Source organism: Pezoporus wallicus, unplaced genomic scaffold, assembly GCF_028554395.1.
Source record: "Pezoporus wallicus isolate ANWC-B61680 ecotype Strahan unplaced genomic scaffold, APGP_CSIRO_Pwel_v1 contig_13568, whole genome shotgun sequence".
In the NCBI taxonomy this organism is placed as follows: Eukaryota; Metazoa; Chordata; class Aves; order Psittaciformes; family Psittacidae; genus Pezoporus; species Pezoporus wallicus.
The window spans coordinates 140955-157261 of record NW_026638968.1 but is presented as its reverse complement, the minus strand read 5'-3'; the positions used below and the strand labels follow the sequence as shown (position 1 = coordinate 157261).

Here is a 16307-nt window from a genome sequence, read left to right as displayed (position 1 = left end):
GTCTCTCCATTTACAGTCAGGACCACTACTCATGGTAAGTTATATTAAAGAGGTCTTCTAGCAGAAAACAAATCAGAAATTGGAGAAGGCTTACTTGTAACTGAAGCTGAACTGCAACAGTTTCTCTCCCTTTCCTCTGTGCTTTAGTGTTAGTTATGGAAGGATGTATTTTAAGAAAGGAAAAGCATATGGTACCATTTTGTCTTTTAGCCTGCAGAGTTTTAGGTCCTGCTTCTGCAGCCTTACTTAGGAAATTAGTCTTCAAGACTTAACCATGAAAAGGGGGTTTGCTAGATCTCTTTTGCTGCTGGCATTCTCTTCTTGTCACACACTACCATGCACATCCTAACACTGAGTGAGGTGTTGATATTTCTCCTGCCAGCCTTTGCCTTTCGTGACAGCTCTGACCCACTGATTCTTGGCACTTGCTTTGAGCCAGGTTCATGTAAAGGTGTCAGTGTCCAGGCTGTGCACTGTTGTACCAAGCTGTTGCCAGTCTTCTGGAGGACTCACAGGAAAAAAAACTTGTTTTGTTATCCAGAGCCTGAACTTGATCATTATTCCTTGTTTGACTCTTTCTTTTAAAGATCGGGCTCTGCCTCTTGTCTGCATTTCACTGTCTGCACTCAGTTCTTGTCCTGACTGGTGGTATCAAATGTTGTCCAGGCTGGCCATTTCTCTCCTGCTCATTTATACAGGATGTTACAAGTCAACAAAATGAGTATTTGGGGCCTCAATTTCCATTACCTCAGGAGGCAATGCAGGAACTTAGTTGAAGCTGGAAAGCAACTGGTGCAAAAGTCGATGAGAGAGGTGGGTTGTTCAAATTCAGAAACAAGTGGGGCTTTAGAAAACACTGAACAGTCTAGCGTGTTTTCCTGTTATTTCTTAATTTACTTAACACAGAGCATTTTCTGGGGAAAAAAAGCTCATTGCGTGAAAGCTTCTTTTAAGCAAAAAGGGAAACCAAGAGTTACAGAGGAAAGGGAGATGAGGCACGCTCCTCCTGGGCTTCTGTAAGGCTCATAATGTGACAAGTATTTCACAGGAAAGGCTTTCTAATCTGTTTTACTTACTGTAAGAGCACAAAAGGTATCTTACTGAGGCTGTGAACTGGTGAGCCCTAGTGAGGCAAGGGGAGGACTTGGATAGCTCACAGACTGAATGGGGTACAGGATGAAGATAGTGATTCTATACACAGGGCTCTTCCCTTTAAAAGGGCAGCAGAGAAGTATGCAAACCACCTTGGTCACCAGTGTTAGGCAAACCACAGCACCACCAGGTTTTTCACGCAAGCTTTAAAATCTCTCAAAATAGAATCTGAAAATGTTGTTCACCACTTGTATATTCAGGATTCTGCAGCATTTTGCCAACCCAGTGGAGGGAAGTTACCTTATAAATTACAAAGACTGCGTCTAAGGCTGAGGAAAACTAGGAGAAAAGTCTCTAGAGCCCAGGAGAACTAAAGCTTGTTACAAAACTAGAGAGATCATTCTACTGTGAAGCAAACCTGAGCTTTGCATTAGAAATGTAAATGTGATTGAAATAGCATAACCAGATTAAATAGATTTGACCTCCACAAGCATGAAAGATTTGTCTAAATACACTGAAACAGCAACAAATGGTTGCATTTTCCTGTCATTGTGTCAAGGATCACAGAAATTTATTTAAAAGAAAACAGAAATTTCAAGCCATTTCTTTTACATGAATAAGGATAAAATAAGGCTGATTTGGAAAAAAAAACACCTGTCATTTAAATGCCTAAAGGTACAGAAAGACTTTTGAAAACTGCTTTTTGAAATCTTCAAATATGACTGATTTACCCTCAGAAATTAAGCTCCAACACACAGAATTAGCTAGGAGTGACTGAATCTTTCAATACAATCTCACATCTCAACCTTCAGTACCCTACTGCCTTATGGGAGCATTTGTTGGACATTTCTTTCTGTGTTTTTTTTTGTTGGTTTTTTTTTGGGCGGGGGGGAGGTAGTGGTTGGGTTATGTTAACCCAGATCAGTGCCAGAGGTCTGGTTCACTGCACTGGTTCACATCCCCACACAAGCATCACCCTACTACCACAGCTGAGCAGGGATAAGCAGAGGTGACTTAAACTCACACCTTCAACAAAAAGAGATGTTAATCAAACCCCAGCTTAGGATTTCAGAAGGCTGCCTAGAAAATGTTGTATGGAATAAATCAAAGAAAACTACACCCAGAAGCAAAGAAACAAACCAAGGTGGTGTGAGGGGGAATTAAAAACAGTAACTAAATTTTCCCAGCTAAGCCTCGCTCTTCATGCATTCTAAGGGAAAACTGGCAATGCTGCACAGCATTGTCCCTCATATTTTCCAAATAAAGGCATAGTTTTTTAGTTAAAGCAGATGTTAGGAACACTGAATAAGGAGACTCATTTGGCTTTTCTTGTCACTGAATCATTGAATAACATGGGCTAGAGGTCCCTGCCCAGAGCAGAGCTGCTTAGATACGTAAGGTTGCACAGGTTCTTGTCCCAATGGGTTTTGAAAATCCCTCTGTGTATCTCTGAGAAGTGTCTGGCTTCATCTTATCAATTTGGATGTTGGAAATGAGCAGTAAGATTTCCCTTAGCTTCTCTTCTCCAGCTCTCTCAGCCCCCCTTCACTTAACCAGTGCACCAGCCTCAACACCATGGTGGCCCCAGTTTACCAGCGATTTACCCCTTGGTTTAGGGGACCCAAAACTCAACACTGCATTTCAGATGCAGGTTTGTGTCTACCAAAGAGTGGGGAACAGGCAAGATTTAGTCCCAAATGATTTCATACCACTTCATTTCCTGAAGTAATCAAATACATATATAAAATGCTACAAATAAACCTGCACTTCCTAAAACCAGACAGTATTTTTTTCTTCTCCTCATGCAACATGGCAAATAACTGTAACTTGAAATAAATTTAAGAGCTGAGAGCACCTGAGGCAAAAAGGAAATGAAGGTGGCAAGAAAAAGGCCACAATAATTTTTTTTTCTCCTGATCTATATTTTTCAAGTGGTGTACAAAACAAAACAGAATGAATATTTTGGCAAAGCTTGGATACACAGAGTGACAGTAAAACTGGGTGAAAGTGAGCACAAGCACAGATGATGTGATCTGATCAACACAGTTCAGGTGCATGCAAATCGATTTGTGTGCAATAACTCAGTTCTGCTCCAGCCCACTGATGTTGATGTGCACATTATTAGAAAACTCAATTGTTCTGGGGTTTGGGATCTGAGTGTGAATGAAACATGAGCTATGGCTAAGTTGGGACTTAGCTACATACAGATTAGCCGTATCTCCAATTTGGCAGAACTACAAGTCCTGTGCCCCTGCTTTGAGCAGCTCTGAGCTGTACAGTTGTTACTGTCTTGAAATAAGACAGCTGTGGGGCTCTGTGCTCCTGAACACCAACAGTGGGGAGCTAAGCACAGAGTGGGTTGTTGGGAGGACCAGGAGAAGCATTCCGCTGAAGGAGGGTTCTCCTGAAGAACAGATGGAGCAGGGTGTGTTTGGGAGCTTCAGACAGACTGTGCTGCACGGGCTTGTGCCCCAGTTAATGAAGGAGCCAATAAAAACATCATGATCTTTGTTATTATTTGAGTCTTGGTGTATTTATCCAGTTACAGTGGAATTTAAATGCACCACTTTGCCTGGGTTTGTATCACTCTTATGGACATTTTGAAATAGGTTTGTGGAGTTTCCAGTAAAAAATGGAAAAGGCTTCTTACAAAGTCCTATGCAGAAGAATGTAAAAAACTCTGAATATTCAATTATGGCAAAAGGACTCAGCTATTTGAATGATCACAGAGGGGCAAAGTAACACAATTTGATCTCACTGATCAGAACTAAAAGTACCAGTGTAATAATTCAACAGTATGATGGTGTTCTGAGGTGTATGTTCATCACGACAGTTTTCTTTCCTCCCAGTGATTTGTGCTTGTGTTACTGACAGTGTGATGGACAAGGCTCTGCAATGCCTACAGCACGGACATGCACGTTACAATGGTAAATATCTGTTCATTTTAGAATTTGTAGGCAAAGAGAAAGGGTCCCCATCTAACTATCACTGCACCTTATCAACAAGTGACTTATTTCTCATTCTTACCAGGGCCATGCGGGAAGGGCTCTATTTGGTCTGATTTAACTGCAGCTGCTTCACCCCTGCTGAATACCCTTTTGCGCTGCTTGTAAATATAAAGAGGTTGTAAGTAAGTAAGAACAGATTCCCAAAACATGCTGAATCAAAACCTCAGTTCTGCACTACTAAAGTAGCCAACCTGATTTTGTTACATTTAAAACTCTTTATGAGGATGGTATGTCCCTCTTCATTATGAGGGGCATTGTAGCCGGTAGACGTATTGTGGCTGAAGCTCAGCAGAAACATCCATGCTGTGGAGGAGCACGTGCCCTGTCATGGCCAGCCACAGAGGAGCATGACAAAGGATGGTGAATTCACACAGGCTTAGGTATTGAGGTCTTAAATTAGGGCATGCAGATCCACACTGTGGTGCCCCGAAAGTGATTTGAAAATCTCACCATGACCTTTGGAGAGACTCAGAAGCAGCCTGCACCAGTTCCACATAAAATTCATACAGATATGGTGGTATTTCATTGAGAGCCATCAAAATAATGTAACTCTACCACCTTTACTGTAAAGGCAGGAGCTGGATCACAGCAATGCCCATGTTACCAAGGTGGTGAGGAAAAAGGCTGTAATGAATAAGGAGCACTGCACTAGCAGTGAGGAATCATCACTACATCACAGTGAGCTACCACATGTCTAGCTCCAGAAACCTAGCCATAAAACCTATCATTTGTTACCTTGGTTATTCTGCCTAACACCCATTTTGTGCACTGAGCCTTTACTATGCACATTTTCTTAATGCTTTGAAATTGGAGCTACTAACGCAAATCTGCTCTAACAGGGAGAGGATAAATCACCACATTCTGCTAGGAGGTAGTAGACGTTTATTAGTTTATTACTTAAGTGATGCTTCTCCTCAATAGAGATATGTTCTTTTCTTGTCCTCTTCTGCAGCAATTTCCAGCTGATCCAGAAATGCTCCAAGTCTTGTAACAGACTATTGCAGTGTGTAAAAGTTGCTGTTGATGATGCTCTTGTAGATAAGAGCATTTAATGCAAGTCTGAAGTTGCTGTAGAGTTTCAAAGTATCTTGAGTCACTGCTCTGCCTTTCAGACTGTTTTAAGCACTGGGGGCTATGCTTCAGAGGAGGGATGTGCAGAGAGGTGAAATATCTGTTCCCAGCCCTCCTGCCAAGGTGCTAACACTGGGGTGATTAATCCTCTGAGTAGGGTATTTATTGGAGCAGTGAGTTCTGGACCAGTCAAAGACTGCTGACACACACACACACACACACACACCCCCAAAGCAGCCCTGAGGCATCCCTCATGGCCTCCCGATGTGAAACATGTACCCCTGCCTTTCTACACAAAGTATTCTGACACATGACAAAGAGAAGAAGATCCCTTTCCCTGTTATTAAATCCTGTATTTTCTACCAGTGTTGGATCCTGCCTCTGCCAAAACCTGTCCCCGTTTTTTCCTGAACGCCACAATCCTACACAGAGTCCATCAGCACCTTTAGGTTTCTCAGAGAACGGAGCCTAGCACCTCAACGCAATTACCAGCATCGGCGTCTGACAGACTTTCCCCAAAAGCAACTCCTGCAATATTAGCCAGCAGAATTTCACAGGATGGCTTGAGTTGGAGGAGACTTTAAAGCTTATCTAGTTCCAACCCACTGCTAGGGGCAGGGACACCTTCCACTAGACCAGGTTGCTCCAAGCCCCATCCAACCTGGCCTTGAACACTGCCAGGTACAGGACAGCCACAGCTTTTCTGAGCAACCTGTGCCAGCACCTCACCACCATGGTAGTAAAGAACTTTTTCCTAATGTCTAATCTAGCCTCTGTCAGTTTAAAGCCATTCCTCCTTGCTCTGTCCTAACATACCCTTGCAAAAAGTCCCTCTCCAGATTTCTTCTAGGCCCTCTTTAGGTATTGGAAGACTGCTATAAAGTTTCTGTTGAAAGATTGCACAAGTTACCTGTATCAAACACAATATATGCTAAATTGCCTTTGGCTCCCAAGGACACAGAATCCCACAGGATGGTTTGGTTGGGGAGAGGAAGGTTACTAATACCCAGAGCCCAAACTCATTAAGTTGTGGGGGGACCCCACATTACCCACACCTCTTTACTCTCTCCGAAGCTGCTGCAGGAGCTTCTAGTTTTATATTCAGATGAAAAGTCTTCTGATGAAATTACATAAATTTTGGTGACCAAGCAGAGCAAGACTTGCCCAAGAATAAAAAAAAAAACCAAAAAATAAAGCAATTTCCGCTCTGGCAAGACTTCTCTTTCCATGTCAAAAATACTATTGATTAGCAATTTGCAAATAGGCGTGAGTCAGCTTACTACAGTTTCCTGGGCTCCCTTCAGAGAGAGCACTCCTCAGTTGTTTCTCAATTAACTTGAAAGCTGAGGGGGAGGGTTAAGCATTTTTATTGGTAAGCTAAGAAATGCCTCCATCAAGAGTTTTATTCTATTATCGCAATAAGCACACAATTATGGCACTTTGGATTAGAGGACTTTTTTCTCCCTTTTGCTGAGCACTAGAAAAGCATTAGTTCATTTGCTTTGTGTTATCAGTAGCATTTTTCAGCCTTTTGCATTTTCTGATTTTAGGCAGAATCCTAACATCATCTTATAATCAGCACTGTAATCCTCCAACTACCCTGATTCTGCCATTTGCACAAATGGTTTTAAAAATAAAAGGAGAATGATTCAATTAACAGTTTAGTAGGATTTTTACATTAGGCAGAGCATTTCTTCAGCATTAGGAAAATGGTGGCAAAAAAAAAAATCATTAGTATTTCCCTCTAAGAAGGAAATAAAAGATTTTTTTTTCCTTTATGGCAAGAAAAATGGCCTTAGGTTTAACATGCCAATGCTTTTGCAAATAGCATTTCCAGACCTTTCTGGTTCCTGGTTTTGTTTCTGTGAATGACACTCAGCCATTTCCAGGATTGCACTGAGTGCCACACAGACATTTGAAATTCATCAGATCTCATAAAAACTGTACACTGAAGAGACATCAGCTTCAGTGTGGGAAGAACTTGGCCCAAAGTCTGATGAAGACAAAGAGAGGATCTGGGGTCAGTAGCACTCAAATTGATTTGAAACAAGTGAGGTTGCTGGTTTCAACCTTGCTAATGAAAAAAATAACCAACCTTCAAAGATAACCAAGCAGTTGAGATGTATTTTGTTTCTTTGTCTTCATTTGGGCTGTTTTTTATTTTGCTCCCAATTCTTGAGTCCTCAGGCTAGAATGAGGACACTTATTTTTTTCTCTGAAGTGAGGAGAGCTGGAAGCTTTCTTTCAAAAACAAAACCAAGAACTAAGCAAAGAAGCCCTGAGAACAGAGCTTGCCTAGTCATCATGTGAGTCCAGGCTCCACAGAAGCAATTTCAGGCTCTACAGGAAACCACAAATCTCAGGAGATTTGCAATTGCATCAGGAAGAGTGACAAGACTCCTAAATAGCCTGTACACCTGAAATTGAGAAGGTTTTGCCAATTCTCTTCTGCCAGAGCTTGTCTTCACACTCTCATAATGACTAAAGGACCAAATCCTGTCTTCTGCACTCAGGCTTTAACCATGGACTTCACAGTATAGGTCCTTCTGTGCAGTGCAAACTGCTGCTGGCTCATATGAAAAGCTTTTTACTTTCCTCCCAGCCTGAGCAGGAGGTGAATGAGCCCAGAATTGTGCAAAATCGAGCTCTAAGAGACCCTGCACTTGCATCAGGCTTTCTGGCTGCAAGTTCCCCAGCTTCAATGCTCATTCATGGTTTTGTATCCTGCAAATCCAGGAGAAACCTGTGCAGCTTGACACTTACAGGGGTACACGGTAACTCAGCAAAGTGGCTGGAGAAAATTAACTCTACCAGAGATAGCAAATTATGAGTCTGTAAGACATTGACTGCCTGGCTCTTATTCTCCATGTGACCAGCAACCTGCTCCTGCCTTGGACAGCAGTGAAGCATTTCTTCATTCCACCCATTCTCTTGACCAGACCAAGCAGAAGAGCCAACAGAGTGCCTCTACCTCCATTATTTGTCTCTTTGATTCCTCCCCCATTTTCATTATCTTCCACATATTCTCCAGGTAAGCATATTGGAGAACCCACATCTGATATGAAGTTGTATCCCAGATGGGAAAAGGAAGAGGAAACCCACCACTTTTTTATTATTTGTTATGTCTCAGTCTTATGCCTCTTCCAACTTCTCGGTTAGCAAAGCCATAAACCAAAACAGAGACCTGCCTACACTTGCGCAGCAGATTCATCTCCTTCTTCAGAGCTCACTAACAGAACCTCTTTCATCTCAATAGGTTGCTAAAACATTTCCAACAGGACTAGATGTGTCACGTCAGAATATGACAGGCAAATTTCTTTTAAGGTTTTGAAACTAGGCTGAAAGAGAAGCTATGCAGTTCACTGTTGTCACTGAAAGATATTTTTACTTTTATGAGTCCCGAAAACAAGAAACAAATTAAGAACTGTCAAGGATAAAGAAAAAAACAAACCCAAAATGTATTCCATCTTGCCTGCTAATATTGTTACTGCTTTTCTCTGAAACCTCTCACAGTCTAATGATAAGAACCTTAAGTATAAAAGAATGAACTATGGTTGTTAATGTTTTGGCTTATAAGCACAATTAATACTCCAAAAGGAAGGAAATAAGTGCTGAAAATATGATTTCCCTTTGCAACTATAAGCCAAAATGCACAGCCTCACTGTTCTCTCTTCACAGCTCTTATTCCTCCTGGTTCAGAGGCAACCACCCTGCACTGTTCCACTGCAGGGGATGGAACATGGCACCCACAGCATCCAGGGCTGCAGCTCCTTCCCCTGCTTATTGAAACCCACTTCAAACACATCCCAGGAGCAGCCTGTCATTGGGCCTTAGGTCATAGGAATCCTGGAAAACAGAGCAGGAGACAAGTAAGGATGGGGATGGCTCTGCCTGACCTGATGCTCTAGTGAGGTGCGTGCCTCTGGGCTGTCAGTGACCAAACAGTTCCTGGAAAGGAGCAAGGGCTGAATGGCACCAAAAAGCTGCTCTGAGGAGTAGGACAGGCCATGAAGACACACTTGGCATTTCTGTCCCCAGGTACTCATTGTGTAGGCGAAGCAGTCCCACGCTATAAGCCCCTGTGAGGTGAGGTATTCCCAGGGGAAGGTGCTCAAGTGTGAAATCATTACAGCTTTGAGACACAGACAAGCGTCAAAGACCACTCAAGTGGGTGTGCACAACACACTGCTTGGTTTCAATAGCATTTACCATCAAATTGATGAGATGGGCTTTAAAACCAGTGGGCGGGGACTCCTCACTCTGGAGAAGTTCATTAGATTATAAGTAATTCAGTTACACAGACAGCAAGTAGAGCCTGAGGCTGTTTTGAGGGGCTGCTTGAAGAAGGTCAGAACAATATATCAGACGGCTAATGGGACTGAAGGCTGTTGGGGAGCAGATAGTAGATATTTAAAGATAAGCATTGTGTGCTGGTGTATTTTTTTCTCCTGACTGAATATTCTCATCCTTCTTATAAATCACATAAAATCATTTTGCCAAAAAATGGCCCAGCAAAGAAGCCTATCAACTGAGGTACCACCTGCATTGCTGGTGAAGTAAGACATGGCTGTTTTGGAGGACATGCAGGGATGGAAGCTCTGGCATCTTGTGAAAGGAAGCCAGAAAAACCTCTCTGCTCCCAGCTAAGGAGGGGACAGAAGCTGCTGCTTCTGCAGGGGCAAAATCCCAAACCAAACCTCAAACCCTAAGATTTTTCCTGTGGGCAGCTGAAGGCATGTTTACCCCTGAGTACCATCACCATCACCCCTTGCTTGGGAAGGTGAAGTACTGCCCCAACTCACCATCCAGAACTGCTGACACTGAGTAGGTCACAGGACCTTGTTTTTGAAGCCATGCCAGTTAATTCATCCTGTGTTGGCCTGATTAAATGCTGAATTCCCTAGAAGCTTCATACTGATGGCAGTGGGTGGTGTCCGAGGAGTCCATCCCTGCTCACCACTGGACCACTGGGCATATTTAAGCATCCTGCTGAGCCGTAATGGATGGAGATATGCTTGGGCCATTTCATGAACAAACACATTCCTAGAATTTAAGCCCCCACAAAAATATCCTAGAAAAACAGCAGTCTTGATTCCATGCTACAAGCCAGGTATTCCAGAAAAGACGGTCACATACTGCAAATTCTGCATGTCCTCAACATTTACTTACAGGTAAAAGATCTAAAAAATGTTGACATCTGTTGCGGTCCTATATCAAAGTTAATTTGCTGAGATGGGGTGTTGGGAATCTAAGACTGTAACTTCTCTCACCTGGTATCTCTCACACTCTGGCTTGGTTCTTCAAAGGAAGCCCCACATTTCCATCATTAAAGCTGTTTTTTTGTTTAAGCTCAGTGAAAACAGAATGTGGTCACAGCCTGTGAACACTGTGGCACACCCTGAAGTTTCATTGGCTTGCGTGGCACAACTGCACCATTTGGGACTGTTCCCTTCACTAGCTTGGCCCCAACACTGAATTTTGAGGCATGGGTGAAAGTATCTGGGCTGAAGGACTGGTTGTGAAAAAACAAGGAGCAACCCTAACCAGGCAAGGTGGGTGTAGTCAAGGGCTAAGGATGGCATTTTGGCTAGCACCAAGGTTGTTTTGATATCCTTAGCCCTTGAATACACCCACCTTGGCTGATCAGGTTTGCTTGTTTTTTCACAACCAGTCCTGCAGCCCAGATAGTGTGTTGCCACTGTCTGGGATGTAGAGATTAACCTTCAGTTCCACCTCTCTCCTATTCGCCAGTACCTCTTTCTTTGATGGTAACATCCCACTCACCAGCGGAAAGCTATCCAAATATTTCACTAAAACATCCTGAATTAATTTTACAAATCCTAATCCCCATCCTGGCTCAAATACACTCTCAAGTTATTGTAATTTTTACCTGTCACTTCTCCCACTACCTAATATTTCAAGGATTAACTGGACAGTGCATGACCTTTTTGTAGTCCTCTCTAAAAATGTCTGCTCTCTGTTTCTCTTAGATTTTTCTCATCTGTCTACAGATTACAGTGCTTCTTTTCAAGGCAATAACCAAGTGTGAAGCTGCTTTAGCCACTCATGAGGATGAGATTTAGTATGTAAGCTCACCAGTAACACAGTATCAAAAAAATAAAATAGCAGTCTCTTTCATCAAAATCTAATGAACACGTGATTTAATTTTTATTAAGAATTCATTAGGTTCTCCGCAAGCCTGTCTAATGGAGCCTGACCAGGTGAAATGCTAACGCCTACATTACATTTAAACTAATTCTCAGAAATGTTAATTTCCCTGAGTTGTTCCCTGCACATCCTTTTTTTTGGTGCCCGCGGCTGCGCGGCTCCCTCCCGATGCCTGCTGCTGTGCTCATAGCAACACCGCTGTCCCCACCCCAGCCTTCGCACACTTCACTGGAGTTTCCACATTGACAGATGCCTCTCAGTTGCCAACACTACACCCCTTCACCACAGCAGCCTCCTTGGCATTTTCAAGTCAGGTACAAAGCTGCAAGCCTAGCATGCGTTACCTTAAGACTGTCTCATGGAAAAAATGTTTTTTTATATATATATATGTATAAAAAAAATAAAAATAATACTTATATAAATATTTTATATATATATATATATCTATATCTATATCAGGGCATAGTTCAGTCTTCAACATACTAATCTAGTCCAGCAAACAGGTTATTATCTTGATGCAATTTGTATCAAGATAAAAAACAAGAGCTCTGCTCTTTGGAAGACAAGACTGACTGCACACTAATTGTGTAAGCCAGTGTGCTCACCACCTGCCCTCCCACCTATGGGCTCCATGTATCTGCACAGCTATTGTGGTACCTACAGCCTTTTTCTTCCACCAAAATGCATCGCCCACCATTCCAACATGCTTCTGCAGAAGCAGTTCATAGAGATTAAATAATTTATTGGTGTTCATCTGCAGTAACAGCTCCTCTGATCCACCTTTCCTCCACAAACAAGACCAAACCAAACCCACCCTGCCCCAGCACCAAATCAAACTGTCAGGGTGGACAGCCCCCTTTCAAATTGTGAAAGGGAAAGCTCAGAGCCTTTACACAGGTACAGTACACAGATGCGAGTGGGAAAAGCTGCACTGGAGGCCTTCCAGGCCCGCAGTGCCTTCAAAAAAACACTGCCTCAGGCAGGGATGATGGTTAGCTCTCAGTCCACTCCAGAGGGCTGGGCACAGCAGCCGCAGAGTTGATACAGAAATACCGGAGTCACCTGCTGAGCCACTCTGGCTAGAGACGAGCAGCGATGAAGGCCCAGATCCGGCGCGCGCACACACACACACTCGTACTCTCACACACACACACATCCAGCGTGGCTACGGGTGTGCAAGGCAACATATTGCCGAGCGACGACGACGCCCTTCGGCTACGTCCGAGCCACTTCGGCTTCTCCCAGACAGGTTCCGAGTGCTCTCCGAAGGCAGCCGAGCTCGGCGCTCGGCCGCCTCCGGGAAGAGCCGAAGAGTACCGAAGCGGCCGCATCGCCGGCGGCTCGAGCCCTCGCTGGGCGCTGTCCACCACGCGAACCGCCTGAAAGCCACAGCCGCGCCGGGACTGGCTCGGTCCCCTGCATAGGCTCCGGCTGCCGGAACTGCGGAGGGAAGCCTGCATCCAGCTCCCTGCACCCTATCCACACCCAGCTCTGCTGCCAACCCCCACCTCGCTCAGCAACCCCGTGGGGGCCCCTCCCAGCCTCCGGTCCCTCTGCAACCACCGGCATAGCAAAGCATCAGCCACTCCGCGCCTCTCTCGGCTGAAACCCAGACGCTGAACCAGCACCGGGGCTTGTCCCGAGATGGCGCCCACCTCCGACCAGCCCGTCATGTCTGTGTCGGTGCGAGACCGTGGTGTTTCGCTGTATTTTAATTAAAAAGAAGGGGGGGGGGGGGGGGGGATAACGGTACCACGGCAGCACCTCCACCCCCTTCATCGTCAGCCTTCCCCTGCGCTTGCCTTCCTAAGGGATGCAGTGTTGAAAGAGATGGTGGGGGGGGGGGGGGATGTCACTGCTGTTTATTGCACTAATTAAACACAGGCAGAGCATGTGCAGGGGAGCTCTGGGAGCCACCTCGGGCACCAGGGCAGGGGTTGAGTGTGACGGGCGGCCACGCTCTAATTCAAAGGAGAGGCTGAAATCTCGGGAAAAGTGATGGGGATGCCTTGATTTGAATCCGCAGACAGGGCAGATATCACACCGACATTAAGCTGAACTGACAGCGCTCGGCTTCGCGGGGGCATCTACAGGGCCTCGCCTCACGGCTCGGGGAGGGGAAGGTAGGCTCCAACAGCTTCAGCGGTTGAGGCGAGGCCGCCGAGGGGATACTTCAGCACCACATCGCCCAGAACAGCAGCGTGAGCTGCGGTGGCGGAGCCTTCCCCCCAGCCTTATGCCTTCCCGCCCTCGCGGCCCCTCAGGTAAACATGGCGCCCGCGGCCCTCACTCACCTCAGCCAGCCCCCTCTCCCTTCTATTACGGCCCTCTAACTTCCCCCCCTTCATGGCCCCTCTCCCCAACCCCCACCGGCTACGGCCAGACTTACTTCATTTGCTTCACGATGGTGCTTTTTCCCGACTCTCCGGCCCCTGTTGGAAGAGAGATGAAGGGCGGAATAAGCGCCGGGGAGGAGGCGGGTGAGGGGACGCGGGTTAGGGGAAGGGGCGACCGGCCTCTCACCTAACAGGAGGAGTTTCACATCTTTGGCGGCGCTGATCCCGTCCTCCTTCAGGTTCTTCTCGATGGCCTTGCTCCGCTCCAGGGCGGCTCTCTCCTCGGCGCTCAAGGTACATCCCATGGCGGCGGCAAAAATAATTAAAAAATTAAATTAAAAATAGAAAAAAAAAAAGGCGGAAAAAGGGGGAGAGAGTGCAGCCCCCGCCGCCGCCTCGGCTGGCTCCCGCGGGCGGAGAGGAGGCAGGGGCGAAGCCAGCTACCGGCGGGCGGGGGGCGAAGAATTCAAGCGGATGGCCGTGAGCCTCCGGCAGCACAGCGCCTAAGCGGCGGGGCTCCCGGCTCCCTCTTCTGCCCCTCTCCCCGCGCCCGAGCGCTCAGTGCATCCACCGGGGCTGCTGCGGGCACGGCTAGTTCTTCCCGGCCGGGAGGCAGAGGCGGAGGAAGAGAAGGAGGAGGAGGAGAAGAAGAAGGAAGAGAGTTCGCGGCGAGGGGAGGGTCCTTCCCTCTGCTGTGCTCTCCCCTCCTTGGCGAGTGGCGGGGCTCTAACGGGCGGTGACGGCTGGGAGCGGGCAGCGCTCGGCAGGGCCGAATGGAGGCGCGGGCGCGGCGGCAGCAGGGAAGCAGAGAGGGAGGGGGCGCGCCGGGGCTCCGCGCTCCCGCCGGCCTCGCCCGCTCCCGTGACGCGCGCGACTCGCGCATGCTCCCGGCAGCGGTTCTGGGCGCTGCCCCAGCGTTGCTCGCCAGAGCCTGGTGTGAGAGGAGGACCTGTGGCGGGGTCCGGCCGGGGCTGCACAGCCGGCATGGAGAGGGGTCGCAGCTTCGGTTCCAGTCTCCTCGCCCTGGGTAGGACGGAGGCCATGACCCCAGCTCCTTGAGGTCCCCGGGCCTCTGTCGTCACCTGCACGGGAGAGGCCGTGACTCGGGCCGCTGCCTCCCGCTTCCCGGTCACTCGGGGCCGAGCCCCTCAGCGCCTGGGGATGGGGAGTCGGGAGAGTGGCGGGCTCCAGCGGCTGCTGTGTGTGCGGCCTTGGGCTCCCCAGAGGCCCGGGGCTGCCGCCCCATGCAGCTGAAGTCAGTTCCATCAACACTTGTGGAACGGATTAAGCAGGAGTGATGCGCTTGATGCAGGGCATTGAGCTTCAGTAGCATCTTCGATTATATTTTTCATTAGTCTAATTAACATGAGGCTGATGCTTTCTTGCAGTGCAATCACAGATCTTAGCAGATGACCTTTCCTCTTTTCATAACCATTCCATGACATCCAACAACTATTTAGGGATTCTAGCAAGTTAAAATCCTACAATTTCCCTGGCAGGTTTTGCCATTCCACAAGGTTAGAAACAGAAAACAAATATCAATAGGGAAAATGAAACAAATAAGACTTCATTTAAAATGCTTTTCTACTGGCCCAGACAGTCAAAATATATTCAACCTTAATCCATAACATTGATATATAAAAAGATCTAGAGAGGAAAGAATGAAGTGTTGAGTGCAGCAAGGTAAGATGCATCAACATGAAATGGTCAAAATCAAGGAGTGCTGTCTGGTGTACAGAAGGGACACCCGCCACTTCAACAAACAAGAAGTCTGGAAAGGGAGGTTTCATTATTACGAAGTAGCTGTGAGAGGTGAGGCAGCTGATTTTGCCTCTAAAGCCCACTCCACCTCCCTGCCAGAAAGCAAATGTCTACAGGAGCCTCTACAGGGCCATCCCTGTGTTGTGGAAAAGAAATGATGGATTTAGGCTGCTCCGGGGTTGCATCACAGTTGTTCAGGGAAGGCAGTGAGCTGCTTTTTGTGGTGTTGGGTGTGGGTGACTGTGTGTTCACACTGTGTTTTTCACTTAGGACCTCTGTTCATTGCCTCCTCTGGGATCTTCTGACATGCTGTCCTGAGTCCTGCAGTTCTCACATCCAGGACTCTTCCTTTAGAGGTAGATACAGAGTTTCAAATAGCACTTCATAAGTATTTTAAGCATGACTTCCCAGGCATTTTTCTTACGGGGAAACATCATCTCCTCCCAGCACTGTTTCCCATCTTGCCTTCCTCCTGGAATGTATTTTTCCCATTTTCCCACCTTCGGAAATGAAGGGGAAAAACAAAGCGTGCAGTTAATGAGGTAAAGAGGGTAAGCAGACAAAAGAAAGCGAATAGGAACTCATAAATAATGTTACTGTATTCAAGGACCAGTAATATTTACCACACATTTGTGAGCTAATAGGTACCGTATATTTGAATTTTGGGTAATTTATTTCTGAAAGCTCAGGGGACTGAGATGGACATGCAAGCCTACTACGTGTGTTCAGCAGAGAATAAACGGGGATGGGAGCAGTCAGAGAGCAGTTCCTGCTCTTTCCTATTCACACAAATCTCATGTGTAAAATCCATCGGATCAGAATTTCAATCAATAAGTTTCATTTCAATGGTTCTAGCCAGAGGGCATTATGA

General features: G+C 46.3%; 1 protein-coding gene across 2 annotated transcripts in view; it reads right to left on the bottom strand.

Moving 5' to 3' along the window:
* GNAO1 (G protein subunit alpha o1) overlaps positions 1-14413 on the bottom strand; it is a 146844-nt gene extending 132431 nt beyond the window's left edge. For both annotated transcript variants that reach the window (XM_057413473.1, XM_057413472.1), the window contains exons 1-2: positions 13863-14413; positions 13729-13771 (exon numbers count right to left, since the gene is read on the bottom strand). In XM_057413473.1, the coding sequence (XP_057269456.1) occupies positions 13729-13771; positions 13863-13980 (161 nt within the window). In that variant the 5' untranslated portion in view covers positions 13981-14413. The remainder of the gene's footprint in view (positions 1-13728; positions 13772-13862) is intronic.
* Between the last annotated feature and the right edge of the window lie 1894 nt (positions 14414-16307).